This window comes from Rhincodon typus, chromosome 28 (assembly GCF_021869965.1).
Source record: "Rhincodon typus isolate 14 chromosome 28, sRhiTyp1.1, whole genome shotgun sequence".
NCBI classification, from domain to species: domain Eukaryota; kingdom Metazoa; phylum Chordata; class Chondrichthyes; order Orectolobiformes; family Rhincodontidae; genus Rhincodon; species Rhincodon typus.
In genome coordinates this window covers 22,337,372-22,360,719 of record NC_063359.1, presented here as the reverse complement: position 1 = coordinate 22,360,719, position 23,348 = coordinate 22,337,372, and the positions used below count along the sequence as shown (strand labels likewise).

The window sequence follows — 23,348 nt, the reverse complement described above, 5'->3', positions numbered from 1 at the left end:
TGCCAAGCTTTCTTTAAGTTTAAACTAAGCAGGTTGACGCTAATTGATCAAGGCATGGGTCCTGAAGAATGAATCAAATTTTGTGAAGCTGAAACAGGTGCAATGTGTGTACACACTCCTTTTGTCTTCCGAGGACAGGGCCCTGTCTATTAATATATCCTGGGTATTGATACGTCAGTGCCAGTGTGATGCTAGATGTGTGGGTCATACATGCCAAATACTGGCACGGACCATATCAAACAGCATGCACCTCTGGCTGTTCACAACAGGCAAGGTACTAATGTACACCACTAGCCTACACTTGCAAAATTCGCAATACAGTGTCCAACATTAGATGTGATTCTGCGATTGTTCAAAAAAATGCAAAATAATACCAAGTGTGCTCATAATTACTTTGACGACTAAATTAGTACTGTCATTCAGGCTCACAGTGTGGCACACATGTGCCTACTTGAGGCTATCCATATTAATACACAGGGCCTTTTTGTTTGTCGATAGAGAGAACATGTACACGCAATGCACCTCTTTCAACATAATAAAATATGGGACAACTGTTCATTTCCCAGGGCAATTCCTTAGCCAGAGTTGACTTACATGGTTTAAATGTAAACAAGGCTTGTCAGTTAAATGTCAGTCAACTAACTGGTATATTCTCCAATAGCAACAGCTCTATTATTCAACGTCAACTTGTCTACCAATCAGCACTCTCTTCTCAAACAGAATAAAATATGACTCTCCCTTCACAGTGGACAACTTGTGAACATCCTGGTGAGTTCAAGATGAAAAGCTTCAGCAAGATGTATAGTTTTGCAGCAATAATTAAGTCGGTACTACCCAATGACTATCTGTAAAATAACAAGGATTGACTATTTCTTGTGGTGTATTATATTATGATGTTCATCGATTTCCATCACAAATGGAAACATTAGCTGCCTACACATTCCTTGCCTTCCCTTTCCTGTAGGACTGATGGCCCTGTACTTACACTGGATCGGAATGTTCCAAAACAAGCCCTGCATTAGGCTGGGTGCTTCAAAGATTTAATCGCTGAGTGTTTGCAAACAATAGAGAAGGTCTTTATGTAGATTTTTCCAAACCAAACTGGATTTGACTTCAAACAGCTACCAGGAATTAGAAGAGATAGTAAGAACTGCCGATGCTAGAGTCAGAGATAACACAATGTAGAGCTGGAGGAACACAGCAGGCCAGGCAGCACTGTGTAACTAGGAATTAGAATCCTGGATGAGAATTACAATCCTTAATCTAGGCAGGTTCAAGTCAGCTATAATGATTCTGTCCCAGGTAAATAGCAAAGGTAGTACAAAGCAAGGGCTGACTCTGGGATCTTGCTATCTGATCCATTTGGTTAGCTGAATTTTTTCTTCCCCCGGGGAAGACTACAAGGCTAAACAAACAGTTTGACCCTACCACCAGACACAACCCTTTCACCTGCTGTTTTTCCATTTACAGACCCACACTTTAATGATATATTTCACATCAAACACCAACTCTTACAGCACAGATGGAACTACAGGCCAGAGATCAGCATGTTTTATAAGGGGTTTGGCCAAAGTAATTAGTGTACCAAAAGACCACCCCTATCCTGTACTGCAATAACACCATCCCTATCTCATTTCTGCACTGATATCATAGCCCCATTGCAACTCCCAAAATGTTATCAAATTAAAATACACATTTATCAAGGAAGAAATGTAAAGAAAGATTATAAAATGGTGTCATTCTTAAAATGTTACAGCTTTTTGTTAATTGATATCCTTTCCTCTAAATTTTACTCTTACCCCTGATCTGCCAATCTGAGTGGCACCTCTTGTTGAGAGATATAATGCCACAGGCTGTGATTGCCATTCCTAAGGGATGAACCCAAACGGTGAATCTTAGTGGACTATTTGGTCAAAGGGACTTCACAGCTCAATCCACCCGTTCCTCAACCAACATACACTCCAACAATAACTGCTACACAGCAATCAGGAGCGGCAACTCAAGCTGGTTTTTCCATTCCCTCGTGTACAGGTCACCAGTGTCAACTGCAACAGTCTTACTGCCCTCCGTGCTGAAAACCACACTGATTGTGAATCAAATCTGATACTTCCCAATTTGTACTGCTTTGTCCCACACTATGCCATGTAGTTACCTGCAGAAAACTGAAGATGGTAGAAGGAATTAAACTGAATTGTTACAGAATATTTCTGAGGAGTCTATGAGTTCTCCTTTCAGCAAAAGTAGTGATTATTCCCTTTTGTAAAAAGTTTGTAAACCAGATGAAATGACAATTTTGTAGTAAGAAAGAAGGTCGGAAGTAACTTTGTCATTGCAAAGGGCTTGGATTGTGGAACAGGTTACATGGGATGGCCCCTGAAATGGGCAGTAAAAATGGGTCTAAAGGAAGGTTCAATGTACCTCTGCACACTTATGTGACTGAGAAGTTAGACCAAATTACCATTTATGCTTGGAAAAGTGCCATACATGCGAGGCCACGTTAGATTGAAATATAAATGTAATTACATATTATCCAAAAAACCAGTGAGGTTAGGAGAACAAAAACAGACAGATTGCCTGAGAAACAGAATTTCAACAGTAATTCAACAGAGGTTCTCACCTGCAGAACTCGCTTTGTAAGCCCTGTCTTCTGTGCTAGCTGTTTCAGGTCCTTGGCATCAGGATTGTGATTAATGGCAAAGTAAGATTTCATGGTCCTCAGCTGGTGGTGCTTGAAGGAGGTGCGCATGCGCTTTGTCTTCTGAGTGGGAGGGTACTGCTGTTCTCTGTCCATGTGGTCACCGTCATTTTCATTACAACTTAACGCTACAAAATATTACGAAGATATACTGTAAATTTAAGAAGAAATTTTGAAATGAATGTGATTACTGCTTAAAACTCTATTCCACTGCTATTTTATGAAAGCATTGACCTTTGCATTATTGAGTCATTTACAATCCCATTATCACTTAAAGATCCACTTGGTTTCTGATTAGTTTTGACTTTGAACGTTTGTCTGAACAACTGTCACAGAATGGAACTAAAATTTTTGTTTCCAAAATAAAAGAAACAAACTGGTTTAGAGTTTGTTGTAGACATTGCACTAATTTAAAACCAAATAATTATGGAAAGCCCACTGCTATGATTTTTTCTGTTAAATTCTCCTTCCCTCCTGTCATGCCTGTGGTGAAATGCCAAAATGCAATGCATATGACGACCGACCCACACCTCATCCAGGTGCTCCAATCCTGATCCTAGACCTTGAGGATTAGGTGTTGGCCTTGGATCCAAACCAGTCAGCATGGTGGTGAAGCAACTGCTTCAGGGTCAGTTTGTGCTAACCTGAGGCAAATTCAACTTTGGGCCTCATTAAATAAAAGTGGTGAATTGATTACCCCATGCAGCTTGTTGACTGACAAACTCTGGCTGACTCCGATGCTGGGCCAAACCTGGAAATAGGATCAGAGCTAGTGTGGGAAAGAGAAAGGGTGGCACTGTAAAGTCAAGTGTGGCTCTGGAGATGGGCAAGACTGGGCTAGGAGCAGTGCCCAACACACCTAAAGTGGAGGGCATCACCCAAATATTGTAAGTCCAGCCACCACTGTAGGCCTGGGAAATAAGTAATGGTAAACTGAATTTCCTCCTGAGCGTTAGATGGATTTTTGAGGTGAAGGCACATAACTATTCTCAACCAACATGGTGATTCTTTCATTGAACCTCATGTTCAAACAATGCAATATATCATATAGGGTACTCTTTGTTGGCTTATCACCTTATCAGGAAAATTCAAAAGTATTTTCTAATTATTATACATATGTTTCCACAGCTGGATCGTGTACTTTTAACAACTTACAACCAATGAAGATGTATTGAAAATTCATGTCTTCCACATTAGAATAATGCACCGATGTATAATATAATAGATGTTAAAAATGCAAGAAACAGTGTGGAAACACAAAAGCCATACAACTGGAAAACAGGTTTGATCTTCTGACCACAAGAAACCTAAGGCCTTCTTTTGCACATCTCATTGCAACAAGCTGCTTATAGAAGTCCAAGCTTCGATCAACACATTACCAGGCTTCCTGCCAATTTTCAAACATGCAGAATTTTGAAATTTTCAGAAATTTGACCTTATTGCATATGTTGTGATTAGTGCAAGACAGAGCTGTGTGACACATCCCTCTTTTCAGTAATATCCAAGGTAATAGCTAACAGTTGGAAATACCAGTAAGAACTACTCATATGATTCCTAACACCATTGCCCACTGCACCCAGCCCAGACAGAAGGCAAGCCACTACTTCTCAGACTTTGTCAATTTCATTCTGGCACAAGAGAACACCCAACTATTTTCCCTAACCTTCCTTGCTTCTGGTGTTTAATAACATCTTTCAGTGTAATCAGGAATTGCAATAGGATGGAATACTCCCTCATTCAACTCAGCTGTTTACTGTAACATTGAATCAGACAGCCACAATCAAAACGGTACGCGATTCAAAAGATGAGAGCACTATCTTCATCATAAACAGATGAGATGTTTCAAGATTTTACATCACAAAATGATGCCTTCACTTATAAACAAACAAAATAGATTCCTCAGCATTTGTTGTGGAGTGGCTTCTCCTTCGATATTATCATAGGTTTTGGTGAAGTTAGAGAGATTATTTCAAGATGCTATTTGATCTACAATTGAAAGTAATTACATTTCATTTTAACTTCTTACGAGCTCCACAGGAGTAAATCCTGGAATCTGTGGTAACATTTTAGCCTCTGAGTTAGGAATGAATTCAGGCCCTGCTCCAGACACCTATGATGAGTGCAGACCACAGTTCAGGCTCTGAGTCCTGCAATAAAATCCATCAAGGAACAGATTTAATTGTTGTGCATAGTATCCTGCACATTGTGTGGGTTTTGATAACCCATGAAACTTATCTTTCCATGCAGGACTAACCACATGAATATAAGCAGGAAAGAAGCATCCATATCTGCCTGGTCCTTTCACTATTTAACATTCTTCTTCAAATATAGGACAATCTTTTCATCAATATAGATCATTTCTTGTTAAACAGCTAAATTTTTTTGCATATTTCAATTTTGTACTAGTAATTGATATTTTAACATTGGAAGTTTTCATGATCCACAACTCAGGCATATTAAATATATGAGAAACCAAGGAAATTGAGAACACGAGGTCTTATGATCATCTCCTTTATTCTACTACAAATGGTGTAAATGTAAATAAATGTAATTTCATAAATAAAAATTCATAAGTTCCAAGTGTAAATTCCCTTTCAATTATAATATTGCAGAGACCTTGCAACAGATTGCAGCTTTCAAAACTTAATCAGCTGACAATATTAATATTACTTTTTAGAAAATACCTTGCAACAATTTAAGAAAACACAGAGACAATATCTGTCTGATTCTATCTGAGTCAAAATCTAGCTGAAATGTAGACGTGACAACTGAAGCACAATAAAAATATACATTATTATTAATAAATTGAAAGAAAAAGATCTTCCACAAACACAGAAGTCTGCAATATTTTTCTGTAAGCAGTTCTTCAGGAATATAAACTGGACAAAGAGGTGACAGTGACACAATAGATATAAGACAGTGGGCACGAAAAGAACTTATCAGTTTTTCTTTAGATTCACAAAACTATTTCCCACTGAGTTGTGTAAGAGAGTAGAAAAACCATCTGCTCCCAAGATTTCGCCACTATCATTATGGTACAAGGGAGCACCCAATAACAACTTGCTCTTTGTTTTCCTTACTCTCATGCATTCCCAACAGTAGTGACCTTTTCAATAGCTCCTCCCCTTTGTTTACACTTGCAATTATAAAGGTGCTACTTTCCATCACTACCAAACAGCAGCAGCAACCTTGCCAACGCAGATTTGTATCTTGAGTTATTGAACATATTTTATTAACTCATGTTTACTTTGTTATTTTAATGTCAGGAACTGTCAATAGAATTTCCATAATTATATGGTTTTCTCCTATGTTAACAGAAAAACTCTGCATATTAAACATTCACACTTTCCACTACTGATGCCCAGTGGCAGTAGTGCAGGTCATTCACAATGTGCACCGCAGCATCTCACAAAGGCTCCAGTGACAGTGTCTACCAAACTTATGACCTCTACCACCCAAGAGAGCAGGGCAGCAAATGCATGGAAACACAGCCGTCTACAAGACCTTTTTCAAGCAACACGATAGGTGAATTGATGGCACAAAAAGAAGTAGACGGGTATGATTTAAGAAGATGCAGCTGCAGCAGGTTAGAATCGAATATTTAAAGATATTCAACATGTAGGAAGGTCAGCAAAAGGGAAAAGAAGGTAGGGCAGTGCTGCTAATCAGATACAAGATCAATGTATTAGTGAGAGAGGATCTGAAATTGGAAGAAGATGAATAAGCTGTTTGGATGGAGCTAATAAACAGCAAGGAGCAACAAAAATTGGTAACAGATCTTTATGGGCCACGATGTAGTAGTGGTAATGTCAGGCCCAGACTTTAAATTAGGAAATAAGAAGTGCATGTAACAAGGGTAATGCAGTATTTGCAGGTAACTTCAATCTACATAGAGACTGGGTAAATTAATGAGCACCAATGCTGTACAGGTCAATTGCTTGGAAAGTGTATGAATTTGTTTTCTAAAGCAATATTTTGAGAAATCAGCTAGGGAACTGGCTACTTTAGAATGTGTATGCAATATGGAAGAGTTAATTAAAAATCTTGTTAATGAAGAGTGACCATGATAGCATTTTCCATTAAGGTTGGAAAAGAAGTAGCTTAATCCAAGATTACATAATAAATCTAGGCAAAGGAAAATATGAAGATATGAAGGGCAAGTTGGCTGTGGTGGACTGAGGTAACACATGTAAAAATGCAATTACAGACAGGCAATGGTTAGTATTTAAAGACTTAAACATGGTTTGCAACAAACTGAATCCCCCACTATCAACATCCTGGGGGTTAACATTGACCAGAAACTCAACTAGACTCCCCAAATAAACACAGTAGCTACAAGAGCAGGCCAGAAGCTAGGAATACAGCAGTGAGTAACTTACCTCCTGACTCCTCAAAGCCTGTCCACCATCGGCAAGGCACAAGTCAGGAGTGTGATGGAATACTCCCCACTTGCCTGGATGAGTGCAGCCCCAACAACACTCAAGAAGCTCGACACCATCCAGCACGAGACAGCTCATTTGATTGGCACTACATCTACAAGCATCCACTCCCTCCACCACTGACGCTCAGTAGCAGCAGTGTGTACTATCTACAAGATGCACTGCAGAAATTCACCAAAAATCGTCAGACAGCACCTTCCAAACCCAAGACCACTTACATCTAGAAGGACAAGAGCAGCAAAATTATAGGAACACCACCAGCTTCAAGTTCCCCTCCAAGTCACTCACAATCCTTACTTGGAAATGTATCATTGTTCCTTCACTGTTGCTGGGTCAAAATCATGGAATTCCCTCCCTAATGGCATTGTGGGTTAACTCACAGCAGGAGGACTGCAGTGGTTCAAGAAGGCAGCTCCCCACCACCTTCTCAAGGGCAACTAGGGATGGGCAAGAAATGCTAGCCAGCCAGCGACACCCACATCCTACAAACGAATAAAAATCAATACTTTCCTTTAAGGCACAAAACTCAATTGGAAAAGTGAGTCAATCAAGGCTAATAAAGAAAGTTAAAGATTGCATAAGACCAAAGAATGAGGTTTATGAAGTTGTCAAAAAGTACTAAGCCTGAGGATCGAGAGCATTTTCGAATTCAGAAGAGGAATACAAAGAAACTGACAAAAAAAAGTAGGATTATAATATGAATATAGATGAATAAGAAACATAAAGACAGAATGTAGAAATTTCTATAGGTATATAAAGAGGAAAAGATTACCAAAGACAAATGTCTATTACAGACAGAGCAGAAAAGTTTCTAATAGGAAAATGGGAAATGCAGAGAAAGCAAATAATTACTTTTGCCTTGCATATACGAAAATACAAGAAATCTCCCAGAAACAATAGATTCAAGGGAGTTGTGAAAATGAAAAACCAGAAGTAATAGTAAAAAAGTAGTATGAAACAAATAAGTGGGATTGAAATTTACCAAATTTCTGTGACTTGATGATCAGCATTACGGAACATTGAAAGTAATGGATACAGAGATAATGGGTGCATTAGTGATCATCTTTCAAAATTCTATATATTCTGGAACAGTCCCTGCAGATTGGAAGCTAACAAATGGAAATATCACTACATAACAAAGGAGGGAGAGAAAAAATGGGGAGCTATGACCTGTTGCCTGATGTCAGTAATTGGGGAAATTATACAATCTGTTATGAATGATGTGACAATTGAACACTTAGAGCAGAATCAACATGGATTTATGAAGGGAAATCATGACTGACAAACCTGTTGGAATTTTCTGAGGATAATATTACAAGATTGGATGTGATGCATTTGGATTTCCATAAGTACTTTGATAAGGTCATACACAGGAAGCTAGTAAACAAAAATATAGCACATGCAATATGTGGTAATATATGGACATGGATTGAAGAATGATTAATTGAAGTAAAACACTGAGTAAGAATAAATGTGTCATTTTCAGATTGGCCAGCTGTGATAAATGGGGTATGACAAAAATCAATGCTTATGTCACAACTATTCACTTATCTATATCAAAGATATGAATGTCGAGACCAAACATAATACTTCCAAATTTTCAGATGACATAAAACTAGGTGGGAATGTGTGTTGTAAAGATGGTGCAAAGTGGTTTAAAGTTGACTTAGGCTGAGTGATTGGAAAACAACATGGCAGATGGAATATAATGTGGATAAATCTGAGGTTATCTACTTTGGTCAGAGGAATGGAGATGTAGAGCATTTCTTAAATGGTGAAAGATCGTGAAGTATTGATATCCAAAAGGACCTGGGAGTCCTTTTTCATAAGTTACTGAAAGCTAAATGCAGATTCAAAAGAACTAGAAGGCAAATGATATTTCAGCCTTTATAGTAAAAGGATTCAGTACAGGAGAAAAATGTTTTGTTTCAAATGTTTCAAACCTTGGCAAGACTGCACCTGGAGCATTGGGTGCAGACTTGGCCCACTTACTAAAGAAGGATATACTTGCTACAGAGGGAGTACAATGGAGGTTTGCCAGATTAACTCCTGTGATAACGGCACTGTACAAAGAGAAAAGACAGACATGACTGGGCCTGTATTCCTTAGAGTTTAGAAAAATGAGAGCTGATTTCATTGAAACTTACAGAATTCTTAAAGGGTTGGACAGAGTAGATGCAACAAGGATGTTTGGCCTGGCTAGGCAATTCGTAACCAGAGGGCACAGTCTCAGAACAAGGAGCAAGCCATCTAGAATGAGATAATGCTGACTCAGAGCGCAGTGAATCTTTAGAATTCTCTATTGCAGAGGGCTGTGAAAATTCATGATAAGGATTGATAAGTTACAACATATTATTGACATTAAGAGATGTCACGACAGCTTGGAAAATGGTGCTGATGTAGATGATCAGACATGATCTCGTCTGGGAAAGCAGTCTCGAGGGGCTGAATGACCTACTCCTGCACCTTTGTTCTAAGTCACACATTGCCCTGAATTTCAAGTATAGCACGCTCATTTACTGCATTGAGGTCAACATCATGGAACTTCCCGCCCAACAACACAGCGGGTGTACTTACACCACATGGATTGTGGTGATTCCAATAGGTGGCTCACCAGCACCTTCTCAAAGGTATTTAAGGATAGGCAATCAAGGCTGGCCTAGCCAGTGCCACCCACATTTCATAAAAGAATGAATAATGAATAAAAGTTAATTTCCTTGTATGTATATTGCCACATGTAATATCTGTATGATTATGATAAAAGGAAATACTTACTGATACTTAAATATCATAGTAATCTATCACCCTTAATAGATTTCTGCTCATGTAGCACATGCTTCATAGACCAGTAAAGGCTCCAATCTATTCTCTTCAAATGCTCAGAATTATATATCTTTGAAGCCTTTGATCCTCAAATTAAAGACTCTGTGAAGACTTTCTTTCCAGCAGCAGTTGAATGCAATATACTTTAGATAACATTGTTCTGTCTTTACTATTTCATAATTGTTCAAGACAACTATGCAACATTTCGTAAACAATGGCTCAACTCCAGTTTTCAATTTCAATGTGAAATAGTATTTGTTAAGATTCATAATTTTAAAAGTGGTGGTACTGTATTATAAAATTAAAAAGATAATATGATGGAAGGTCTGGAGCTTATTGTTCAAGAAACTAAATATGGCAAAATATCATCAGAAAGTGGAGATTGTACAATGATTTGATAGAGGTGCTTAAAATTTGATCAGTGGCACAGTGCAAAAATAATTTTGTTTTGGTGCTTGAGGGATATATCATATGAAGATTGAAAGAGTTTTAGGGGCATAACAGGAGTGGTTTTCTACACAGGATGTTCTGAGGCTGTGAAATGTATTATTACAGTTAGGGACTGATTTAGACATAATGTTAACACTAAGAATAGGTTAAATTGGCACTTGAAAGTAAGATTCATAAGGGGACATTAGAACAGGCTAGAAACATAGGAATAGGACTTCTGCTTGTGTGGGTTATTAATGCTAACATGGAGTAATTGACTGAATCTCCCAATTTAATTTTTATGTAAAATTGTGTCCCGGTGCAAGTTGCTGCTAAACATCTTGTTTACTAAAAGTGAATTGTGCACAATAATTGAAACTAAATAAATAAGATGATACTGTGTTAAGAGACTCCTGCCTGTTTTACACGTTTAAGATTACTATGAAATCACTGCAAATTTTCAAACTGCAACTATTTTCAAAGTGAATGAAGAACTTTTCTTGTGGTTTTATCATCATTACGTATTCCCATACTAAAGCTATTAAATATGGGAGTGGAAGTAAGCCATTTGGTCCACAGCATGTGTTCTATCATTCAATGACATCATGGCTGATCTGACAATCCTTAACTCCACTTCTTGCCTTATCTCTATGAACCTTGATTTCCTTACTGATTAAAAGATTAAAATATATTTAATGATACAGCCTCAAAAGCTCACTGTGGTAAACAAAATTCCACAGATTGATTAGTCTTCAAGGTAAAATATGCCTCCTCATTTCTGTCTTAAATGGGTGATCCCTTGCTCTGAGATGACGTAGTCTGGTCCTTGACTCTCCCACAAAGGAAAATTGCATCTCTACATCTACCCTGTCAAGATACCGAAGAATCTTACTTACTTCAGTAAAGTTTTGTCTCACTTGTCTAAACTCCAATGAGTATGGGCACAACATACTTAACCTCTCCTTATAAGAAATCTTCCCATACCCTGGGTCAACCTAGTGAACCTTCTCTCAGCTGCCTCCAATGCCAATAGATCTTTCCTTAGATAAAGGACCCAAAACTGTTCATAATATTCCAACTCTAGTCTGACCATTGCCTTGTATAGTTTTGTACAATGAATCATTTAGAACTAAGGAAAGCAAACTATTGAAAAATATAATTCCTATTATTTTTTTTTCTAGACAGTTATTCTCAGCACATTGTGGTTTGTACAGTCATAACACTGATTCTCACTCATCACCCTTGTACTCCTGCTAAAAACCAGATCCTAGTGCCTTAGAAACGAACATCAATGAATCAAAAATGTAGGCCAAACTTTTCTGGACTGACCTGAGTTACAATAATATGAATTTCTTTACAGCAAAAAAAAGGACTCACAACAATGTTGATTGGTCTGATTCCTGATTCTAAGCTGAGAGATAATAAGAAGTATTGCAAGTACTGAGCTGTTCTTGAGTTTACCCTCTGGTCATTTTTAAATCCATAATACAAACAGAAAGTGCTGGGAAAACTCAACAGGTCTGGCAGCATCTGTGGAGAGAGAAACAGAGTTAATGTTTTGAATAAAATTACCCTGCTTTGGAACTCCGAAGAGTAAATTTGACTCAAATGTTAACTCTGTTTTGTTCTCTTCAGATGCTATCAGACCTGCTGAGTTTTATCCCAGAGCTTTGTTGTTTTGTTTTTTATTTCAGATCACCGGAACCTGCAGTATTTTTCCACGTTCTCAACTGAAAGATTTTCATCCAGGAAGTGTGCCTCTACACCCAAATGCACTATCAACCTTCAGGCTGCCATTACCAGTTTAGCTTCAGTGGCCATGTGATAACCACAATGGCCATTCAATTTATTGCTCTCATGCAGAACTACCGAGATCTGAAACCCAGGTAAGCAAGAGCTCAAACTGACACTGTTCCAATTTGTGGGAATGGTCACTGATGTTTTAGTGATATCAACCTGGGTCACTGCAACTTTAAGAAAGTGGCTGTGACTCATCAAAAGTTGTGTGCATGCCACATCATTCACAACTACTGGCATCCATTTCTTTGGCAAGCAATTACATTATTCAAATATCTTCAGACCAACCAAAAGGCCTCACAAATGGCCCAAGGATGGATTTCATTGTACTTGAGAAGACATTAAGTGACATGGTTCTGAAGACTATTTCTCAGGATAAATGGTTGAAAGGAGAACAGTTTCATTTATTTATTATTCACTGTAATTTTTTTCTATTTATAATTAAATGATCAAATAATAGCGTCACATTATTTCAAAATGAACAGGTAAGTGTAGACAGTTGTTTTCATACTTTTCCCAATGTTTAACAGCATTAACTTCTTCCTGAAATGATTCCTTTATGCTGGCTAGTGTTGGAGAGATCTGCATTACGAGAAAATGCCAAGATCGTAAAAGGTTTAGTGTTCTGGCGTCTGATGTTACTGCTGAGAGCTACTCTCGAAGCCACAAAATGTAGAGTTTCCTACTTATAATCATTTCCCCATATTCAAAGAGTGCCAAATGTTCTTAAAAAGAAATGCTGTTGTCATACAATATTAAGTGTTCAAGCCAGGCTCCTGGAAAAGTGTTGCAATCTGCTTTGATAGAAACGACATTTTCTGATGTATCTACGGTTTATGTTGTTATTCCCGGTGACAATATTCAGTTCGTAACAACTGATCAAATCATTACAAAAAATACCTTATTCAGAAACTTGTGCAAAAATCATCAAATCCACATCCTGAGTTATTTCCAAGACAGGGCGAAAACTACACACAGCTTTGTATGATCCATCCAGAGTTCAGAAAAGTACCGGAGGTTTATTTTGTTGGAATCAATTTTGAAAATGGTATTTTGTTCTTACATTCTAAGAGTTTGAACAACTGTCGATTGTGCTGTGGGACCGGCAGAAATACTATTTTAGAAACCTCAAGGGGGAGACAGTGTTCCAAAGCCGATGTGTTCAACTAATTTTTTTCATTAGGAATCATCAACGAAAAGACATTGACGACTCCGTTGCAAGTGTGAGATATGGGCAGATTTTTTTTTAAAAATTATTAAAGTTCCTTTGTACAGTTCATAAACGCTGGTTATCTGATTCTCACGATTCCCACTTTGGGGAATTGCTCTGCATTTGATGTGCCTCAGTATAAAACTAGTTGCTGTTCAATTATCGATCGTGCATTTAAAAATTAACCACGGTTCACCACCTAATGATCCTGCAATTTACAGCCTGCTGTTAAAAAGCAAGTGGAGGTGTTTGGACCGCTGTGATCAGGGAGTTTCCTTTCAATTAGAAAAGTTCAAAGTGTTAAGAGCCCCCGAACGCAAGCAACAATGCTGAAATACATGAATACATTAATTACACTAATCCACAGATTTTTCGTTTGCATTATTGATTCCACATGCCGACAATATACAATTAAAGCTCCAAAATTATAGAAAACACTGGGCTACCTATTGTGTTTTAAAAGCCTTCTTGTTACTGCATACCTTTCAAACAACTATCAACAATGCTGCAAATCAAATTGCTATAATTTGTAATCTCCTGCCTTAGTTCGCATTAGAGCAGAAATGTACGTCAATGTAAATATTATTTACATTTTTTTTGAAATTCAGTCTTGCATTCAAAAACTCGTTTTGCGTTGGTCTGGCGCCGCAGTGTTCCAGCAAGTGATTTTTTATAGGAATGGTTATGTCACATGACGAGGCTTTAGATTTTGTGGATCTGTTCCAACCTGATATAATTAAATATTGAACAGAAGGTGAAGGCCATAGGTCTTGTATGGGGGATGAGACTTGTTCAGTGTCGGCACCTCATCAGTGCATACAAGGTGGACTTGCCAATCCAACAATTGCAAACTGGGGATATATTAAAAGTTTATTGCACAGGGAAAGCGCTCTGATGCTAGCAACTTTCAGGATTTAATAGCAAAGGCGAACTGGGTATGAATAAATATTTTACTTACTAGGGAGGGGAAGGGGAGGTGCAGGAACTGCACGCTTTTCCCTTCACACAAGTTTGTTTCTCTCACTTCCGATCACTTTCCCCCAATTAAAATCAATAGTCGGCGATAGTTCTGTTCTGGGTCTCTGGGGAACAGGGGTTAATAATCGCGCCCATAATGCGACAAGAGAAATACGAAGGGTTTCAATGAATGTGGAAGGTAACACTCATGTCATCAACTACAAGGGTAATTTACTTTTTTCTGGATATTTTATTGCAATGACCAACATTTAATGTTGTCAGCCAAATCAAAAAAAAAATCTATTCGGTAAATACTAAATACAAACAGTGTAGTCTGTAAGGGCATTAAGCTCATGGAACTTACTTCTGTTTATCTGTTCAACTACCTTCACTGAAATTGCTTGTCTCCTTAGTTAAAAGGAACAACTGGTGCTTTCTTTTTTTCTTTTCAGAATTGCAATGCCCAGTTTACTGTGTACCAACAAGGTGTTTAGCGATGGAAATATGTAATTATTAGGCAATGGATTCATATTAGCATAATTGAAGCCTGTTAGTGGGAAGAGGTGAATTAAGTAATGCTTTAAACATGAATATATTGACGAGTCAATAGAAAATCATTACTTTCAACCTTACTGTTGGGAAAGACGTTTAGAAAACAAAATTAAAAGCTTAAAACTACGGAAGGATAATTTTACAAAAATGGCAGTACCGTGAAAGCTTATCTAGAACCACGAAGTTACTTTTAAATGGCATATTTATCAAACCAGTCCAGGGTAGGTAGATCAGAAACAGGCGTCTTTTTCAACTGGGGGAGGATAGCGGGTGCTAAATGCCTAAAAGCAGTCATTGGGGAGGTAGTGCAGGCTTACAGCTCATTGACTCACAATAACTTGTGGCAGCATATAACATGGGGAAGCCTGAATTCGTGTGCCATGTTTATTATTTTCTATGAATGACTATTAATGATTTTCCCAGCGTACAGACCGTCAACGAAAAACAAAAAGTATTCACCAAGATTGTAGATTTTCTAATATTTCATGAAACTCGCGTTGTCTACAGCACTAGTCTTTCCCCAATGATTAGTGTTGAAAGAGTTTAAAATGCGCAGTAATTCGGCTTTGCTTTTTGCTTTAATGCTCGGCACAAATTAAGTATATGATAATTAAATAACTCAGATTTCGAAACAGTTGATTTGAAATTGCGTAAAATGGTAAGCGGTGGAGTTCAGGTTAGTTACAGGATGACGTCCTGCTAACGGCATCTTGAAGATAAAGGGCAGCTTATAAGAGTTAATTTTCAAACGTAGCAAAGGAGGAAGAGCCAATCCGACGCTCTTTAGCAATTGGCATTTTTTTTTAAACTCACTGGGAATCCGCTGAGGGACTCGCAGTTTTGTACAGGTGTTTAGTTCTGAACGGAAAGCTTGTTCCACAAGGTTTCACCCATTGATTTACTGACCCAGAAATACTAAAGGCCTCCCGGAAAGCCGCCAGAAAAACAACTCCCTTCCCCCACTAATCCCCCCCCCCCCCCCCCCCCCCCTCCGTGATGGGCAAAAAATTAAAGTGTGAAAGAAGAACATTGGCAGAAGGGGCGTTTGAAGTTCCGGCATCCATCTGAGCTGTTTTCCACTTGTCAGCCTCCATCTTCGTCTGAGATCTGGCAAGTACCCCCCTCAGTTCAAATTCTCTAAAAGCTAAAAGCTTAACGTTGGTAAAAGTTACAAGTAAACACTTTGAAGGGAAATTGGCGGCGTTTGGAGCAATGAAATGTTCTGAGATCATTATTGCAAGACGTTTCCATCCAATCAAGTTAGAATGTGGATAGACTTGTCTCCGCAGAAACTGGTGTATATGTTGTTGTCCATTTCCACTGAGTGCCACATGTGCATTTTAATTTAATACTGATACCTGTAGATTTCAGGGGTACTGTATATATGAGGTGTCAATAGTTGTCATAATGTCACTGAAGAAAATCAGAACTGGCAACGTTCCACTCAAATTTGGAACCCGACACAAAATATGATCAAAATACCTGAGGGGCGGCATCCCCTTTTTTGGAGATTTCTAAGCGGCCCTGTGAATTTCTGGAACATTTAATTATTGAGACAGAGAATAGGAGGAAGGGAGGGAGGAGGAAGTGTTCCCATTGTAAAGCTCCAAAAAGGAGTCGATTCAAAAGGTCAGCTCTTTCTGTTTGGCCTAACCCTTTTCTGTAAGCCAGTCCTGGTTCCCAGGATTGAAGACACACATGTAACTCTAAATAAAGATACCCCAGCACCGCCTACACATTGGCCTTGCTCACCAAACACAGAAACAAAAAAGTGTAAACTCGTTCAGATGCGCTTCTAACAAGAACGTCACAAAACTAAACATATCAACCATTCCGGCCAGATGCGAACTCCTTTCGATAGTGGAGATGCACTTTGTATGTGGGCATGTGAATGTACAAAAGCTCCCTTTCCTCCGACTTCCAATATCTCCTGCCTCCAGCGATTGCCCTCCCTGCCACCACGGAGAATTTGGGAATCCAGGTTACAATGGGAGAGAGATGCTGAGGGATTTTGAACGCGCAATATTTTCCACAACTGCCACCCGTGTTAAAATAAGCAGCGGGGTGTGTGTGTGTGCGGGGTGGGGTGGGGATGAGAGAGACACCTAACCGTGTTTACATTCCAAGGCTCCACAGAAACATTTCTCAAGCAGCATTGGAGGAAAACAGACCCTTGGCAACGTTCCGCACGCAGAGAGCTAGGCTGCCTTTAAGAAATGTCTTAAAATAAGTTCAGATAAATACTTCCCAACACAAAGAATCCAGTCTGCCTATTATTCAACGTGAATATCGTGCATGAGGCCCAATTATTAAAGGCAGCAATTCACATGAGCCTTCCCGAGCAGTCTGAGATGCTGAGGTTTGGTGGGGGGGGGGGGAATGCAGGGAGAGGTTAAGGTACTTTATTCGCTTCACTATCAGTCTGGCGCTGCAATGCTTTCAAATAAAGTGGCTCTATTTTCAAATAAATACGTTCGCCTCGTTTTGTTTTTTTTCTTTGTCGAATCAGTTTTGAAGCTGGCACCTTTCATGTGACACAAACAGGCTGCATTCCCAAAGCGCCCCTTGCCAGCAGCGAGAACTCTCCAAACATCACATTACGCTTTACTCGAAGAGTTGCCGCCTGAACAGTGTATCAGTTAAGAAGCGGCGCAGTATAAATATCTAAGTAAACAAGACATGCAAAGGATGTTGCTGGGAGTCGAGGCTCGAAACCACTGCGGGAGGAAATGGGGGAGTGGGGGGAGTGGACCCCACAAGTGGAGGCTCCTATTCTGAAGGGAGGGCGCCAGAGGCTTCCCACTGACAAAGCGATAAGACTGACCCTGTTGCTGGGATGGGGACATGGGATTTAATCACGGCCAAAGACACTATTCTTTGCTTATGTTTGTCACAATTCGAAGCCACAAACCGTAGGTTCAAGCACAGGAGTTAGTTACGAGCTAATGTTTCTAACTGTCGTGTGGATTGCTTCATTGCTGTCACAGGGCTAGGGGTTGGCGTTAACTGGGCTGCCCCAAACTCAGACATTGCCTCAATACAGACAGCAAGCAGTCCCATTCTCAGGAGCCAGTCGTGGCCGGTGAGGCTGTCAGGGTGGGAGTTCAGAAAGTCCTACCTGTGTTGTAAGCTGTCAGGTCAGCCGCCGGTCCTGGGCTTTTCCTCTTACGGGGCCGTCCTTTCTGCACAGTGCCCATGCCGTTGTAGAATGGCAGGCCCAGGGCAGCGCCGCTCTTGGCGCCCACGTCCGTGTGATTGAAGTGAGCCTGAAATTCCCCCTGAATCAGAGTCTCGAAGTGAATCCTGCAGTACACCAGGCTGTCCTTCATGCCAAAGTGATCCCCGGTCGCCAGCATCTTGTTGCAGGTCGTACACGTGAAACAGTTCAAGTGATAGACCAAGTCTCTAGCTCTCATCACCATTTCTGATGCTGAGATGCCCAGGTGACATCTGGCGCACCTCTGCACGGAGAATCTCCTGCGGTGGGGGTTGGAGGGGAGGAGGGTGTAGAAAGGACAAATATTAAATGTTGGTACCTCTTGTCGAATCAGTTAGAGCTTAGCATACTTTCAGTATCGCTGTGAATGTTCCGTCGCCGTGTATAGAGTATGAAAAAAAAACAGGCTGTCTTGGGAATGCATTTTTAGGTTAGTCCGATACACTCACCTCTACCACGCCCCTTCCCCCCCCCCACCAGCCCACCCCCCTAAACAAACAGCAACAGTGCCCCTAGTCCACCCTGCAAGTTTTGGTCGCTAAAGCCAGTTCCTGTCCGCGGTGTTGGGGAGTTTTGCCAGCTGTGATGTGAACAGGTGACAATATCTTCCCAAAATGAACCCTCCGAAACTGACGAGATGCGTTTGTTTGTTTCTAATTGTCGGTCAGAAATGTCCATTTCAAAATCATTGCGAGAGGCGATTGGGTTTGTAATGCCATCCTTGTGTGGTGAAGTTCTGACCATCTTTAGGTAGGGTAGACACTGTCGAGGCAAAACGTTACAGAAAGCAGTTTCTGCTGCACCTTCTGAATCTTATCCCGTCTTCTGTTGTACAAGCATTGATTATGGGTTTTTTTTAAAACGTCATTTTAGTACCCAGATTCTACCGCTGAAATAAATTTACTTCGTTTTACAATCGGTCGTTATTTTGATAGTAAGTTGCTCCTGTGTGGAGTTCAAAGGTGAAACACTTGGTAGGGTCCATTGGAAAATTATTTTAAAGTCCAGATTGTAATGCCTGAACCTTTCGAATGCAGCTCCACTTTCATTGACCATTCAAATAATTGCGAAACAAGCATTTTTTTTCAATCAACTATGACCTACATTGGGAAAACTGGGTGCTAAATAATTGCCCACAAACTGTAAGTTTTCTCGCCAAAGACTAGCATAATTTAATTGCATTACTGTTAGTTTTCGCCGTTACAGTCTCAACAGAAACACATCGATGCGATCCATGTCCATTTTGCATTATTTGTCTCCTATAACATGTCAAATCTGTTTGGCTAATCCTGTGTCTGTGAAAGAACATGCGCTCCTGAAATCAACACCAGGTTTGCATTTGGCGAGTTGCTTTAAATTTCGTGGCGCGGTCCTTTAATTGGAAGATCATGCATAAAACATTACGCTCGGTGCAAAACAGCATCATTAAAATATTAACTGTTTAAATGAACTATGCAAATAAAAGAGAATTCAGCAAAATTATTGCACGGGACAATCTGACCATTCCCTGCCATATCTCCGCCATATAGCCCTGACCTTTAGACCACCATCAGCTCCCTGTAAGAGTTTACCGAATTCGCACTGAATGCGGATTTTGTTAATTTAAATTATTGCTTTATTTTTCAATATTGTCATTCATAAACATATATGTATCCCGACTTTCGAAGGGTCTTGGTTTTCCGATTATCTCCTATTAATGCGGGAGGGAGCATTTAGCTTTTCAGTGGCTTACAATGACAATACGGAAAGTTTCTTTTAAGAAAATTGAATCATGATCAACAGCAACTAGTGCTTAACTTGCCCTGAATGTTCAGCTCCTAGTTTAAAGAGCTTTATTTTTTTCTCTCTCTCCTTCCTTGTCGAATATTAATGGCTGCAAAAGCTATAGCGTGAACTGTTCAGGCAAAACAGAACAGCGCACGTCGCTCTGTACTCGCTCCAAGTTAAATTCAGGTAATAGGTCAGTAATAGTTCATTGTCCATTTAATACTGTAAACAACCCAATACAATTACAACTGGCTAACCACAGGTTGGTTCATGCTTAAACGGCTACGTTTCTTTCATTGTCGTCTTCATGCATTGAGAAGGTGTGTTTTCTGCCAGTTTATTCCTACAGACTTTTCCCGACTGGATGTTGTTCACTCCATGATTTTTAACCACACGAATCTTAAATGCCGGCGTTACATTTTATCGAATGCCATTAGAACATAATTAAACATAATTGGAATACGAACAGAACCCCATTTCGCTTTCTATTAGACCCTATTTTCAACTTTTTAAATGCTAATATCTTCATTTTTTAAAAAGTGTAAAATTAAATCCTTCGGGAGTGGGTTAGAAGCCTCTTGGCAATTTATCCCTGTGCCTATATGATATTTTCGGAATTATTTCTCCCAGAGATAGTTAATCCATTTGCGGTGTTTGATCGCTATACTCCTGAGCAGCGTGGTAGGACTTTGTAGTAAATAAATCTTAAACCTTGATATCTCATTATATATAAAATATTTAAAGAAAAGGCCCTACGTAAGCTATTCCAACCCAGTCTGCCATTTGAAAACAACGCTCCCAGTTGCTTCGGTTTCAATGGGTAATAAATATGGTTGTTTGTTCTGAAGTACTTTTTGTTTTAAAAAAAAGTCATTAATAGACGCACCGGTTGCAGACAAGGGTGGCGGTAAATGTGTATCGTTACTTGTTTGCGTATCAAGATCGACTACTCAATGTACTTATTGTAAAATTCCAAATATTCTGCCCGGCTGACTGCATGCAAAGTATTGGGCCTCTATTTTGCTGCAGGTTACAGTTGACATTTTGACTGCTTTTTAAACATATCTACGTACCTGTAGTAATCTTCTTTGCAATAGATGCTGCCATCCTTGGCGAAGCAGGTCAGTTCGGATTCCAGGGCCAGTTTGCATTCACAGCATTTGAGGCAGCGCATGTGCCACTGTTTGTCCACAGCCAGCAGATAATAACGGTCTGAGATCTTCCCCCCACAGCCTGCACACAGAGCCGGTCTCTCGTTACTAATGGACGGCATAGTCTGCAAAAACACCAGCAGGATACACCCCATCAGCACCCACTTTGCAACGCACCAGAGATTGGATTACAATTTATCATCAGGGAGAAAGAGCAAACACCAACCATTAAATCAACCATGATTCAGATAATTTTTCAAAGGGACACAATGCGTGGGTCATGTCGCCTATTTGGTGCATACATTCCAATGCAGTGTTTTTGTTTTCCAAATGATACGGCCCGTCTTTAAAAGAAGTTGCAGGATATACTTTAGGAGAAGTTGTGCTGCCTATTATTTAGTTTTTAGCTAGCCAAACGGCTAATTATGTCATTCGTCATAATTGCAAATATTCGTTTCATTCTCGCACCTGGCCGTATTTTGAGAATCGCACATGTACTCACGCCGGCCCTTGAAATACTATTACATTCAAATTCTCACGTACATAACAGAGGAAGAACTGCACCAGCAAGTCAGGTCTACCTTCTCTGTTATACACAAAGACCTTTGCTTTCTACATTCATCATGATGATAACTGCAGTTTAAAATCGCTTCAACAACACTCAAGTGCGGGACATTCCTACAACCAAGTCCACATCCCAAGTATTTCGCGTACATATAGTTTCCTATTTCTTTTCCAGAAGATTAATCATACTCTCTTGCAATAACTGTCAAGTTTAAAGTCGCAGTTTTATGCCATGTGTTAGTATTTATGAGACAGGCCTTTCCTGACCAATACTCATCCTGAAGTCAATGCAAGCGACTGAACCAGCCCATTACAGACAATTCTTAGTAATTTCGACGGAAGCGGTGTGAAACAAATCTGTCCGACTGAAGTCAAATCAAGTGTGTGTATTCTGTTAAACCGTGCGAATCGTTTTAAACCGCATTCTGAGAGTTTACTTGTCAATTAGGTTTGCCAAACTGCTTCCAAATTGACTCAATTTGATAGATTTTACGAAGTTAAATCAGTTTTGTTTTATTTCTTCCTTCTAGAAACCTGAAACACAAGCAATATACATTCACATAAAATAGCTTCAAAAATATCCCGATCTTCTTCAGTTATAGCGTACCCACCGGCTTTAATCGCTTTTGAAAAATAAATCTTCATCAAATTAAAAGGAGAATACTGAGTCGTATTTCCGTGAGTTTTTTAATGAAGTTTTTGGTTTGGTTTGGGAGAGCAATTTAAAAATAAAGTTGGGTTACACAAATCGGATTTGCTCATATATCGAGTTTTCTTTTTTAAAAAAACTCGTTAGAAATCTCTAAAGTTGCTGGATCATCCGTGTACATCTTTATTTAAAATCTAATTAATTATACCGCCTAATTTAATCACGCAAATCTGATACACACTCCAAATGAAACTTAGTTATTTCTTTGTGACATTAGACATTTTCATATATATTTTAAGTTATTATGCTCTCAATTACTTAAAAGAAATAGGAATTAAAACACAGAACTTACTTCGTGAAGCGTAGATGCATAAAATGATTTTAAATAACAATTGCCCAATCTCAGTGCAGTCCTCTATAGATTTTTTGTTAAAGCTCTGTTGCCTACCGTTTCTCTCTCCCCCATGTCTACCCCCGAGCTGATTCCTGGCTCGTTCTTGGATCGTCTTTCCATCTCCTCCATAACTCCCTGCATTTCACCCCCCGAGATTCCGTGGAAAAGCATCGCTGACTGACGGAAATTACACGTGTCTTGTTCAGATTTCGAACCCAGAACTTCCATAAGACGCAGACCTAGCCCATGCATTTAGCCACAGTTCTCTCAATCTCTTCCCTCAATGGTTTTGTTTTGAAAAGACAAGCGAGGTCAAACCACAGCTCCGTTCTTAAAAAGCGCAGGAAAATAAAAATAATCACGTTACTTGGAACCGTGTTTTTAAGGGGGAGGGGAAAGAAGTCCGCTCTCTTTAAACAGCTCCCATGAAGATGTGTTGCCGTTAGTTGATCACAGAAAAAAAATACAGGGTTTGGTTTTTGCAATGTCTGATCTCCATGCAAAAGAAATGCTGCAGACTTGAAGGCTTGTTGTTTTTACTAAGTTACTCTTCTGCAAAGCACAGCCTTGTGTGAGTAATTGGGGAGGAGGAGTTCGCTCTGCATTTAGTGTAATCCTTTAACGCCACCGACTTGCAAAGCGTTTTTCTTTCTCTTTTGATTGACGGCTTGGAGCAGCGCGGACTCCGCGCCTTTTCTATCAAG

The 23,348-nt window shown here is 39.5% G+C and overlaps 1 protein-coding gene across 2 annotated transcripts in view; it reads right to left on the bottom strand.

The window, feature by feature from the left end:
- LOC109911061 (LIM/homeobox protein Lhx2) overlaps nt 1-22,830 on the bottom strand; it is a 28,156-nt gene extending 5,326 nt beyond the window's left edge. For both annotated transcript variants that reach the window (XM_020510304.2, XM_048613695.1), the window contains exons 1-4: nt 22,699-22,830; nt 20,960-21,162; nt 18,021-18,379; nt 2,618-2,823 (exon numbers count right to left, since the gene is read on the bottom strand). In XM_020510304.2, the coding sequence (XP_020365893.2) occupies nt 2,618-2,823; nt 18,021-18,379; nt 20,960-21,162; nt 22,699-22,815 (885 nt within the window). In that variant the 5' untranslated portion in view covers nt 22,816-22,830. The remainder of the gene's footprint in view (nt 1-2,617; nt 2,824-18,020; nt 18,380-20,959; nt 21,163-22,698) is intronic.
- Nucleotides 22,831-23,348: the final 518 nt, after the last annotated feature.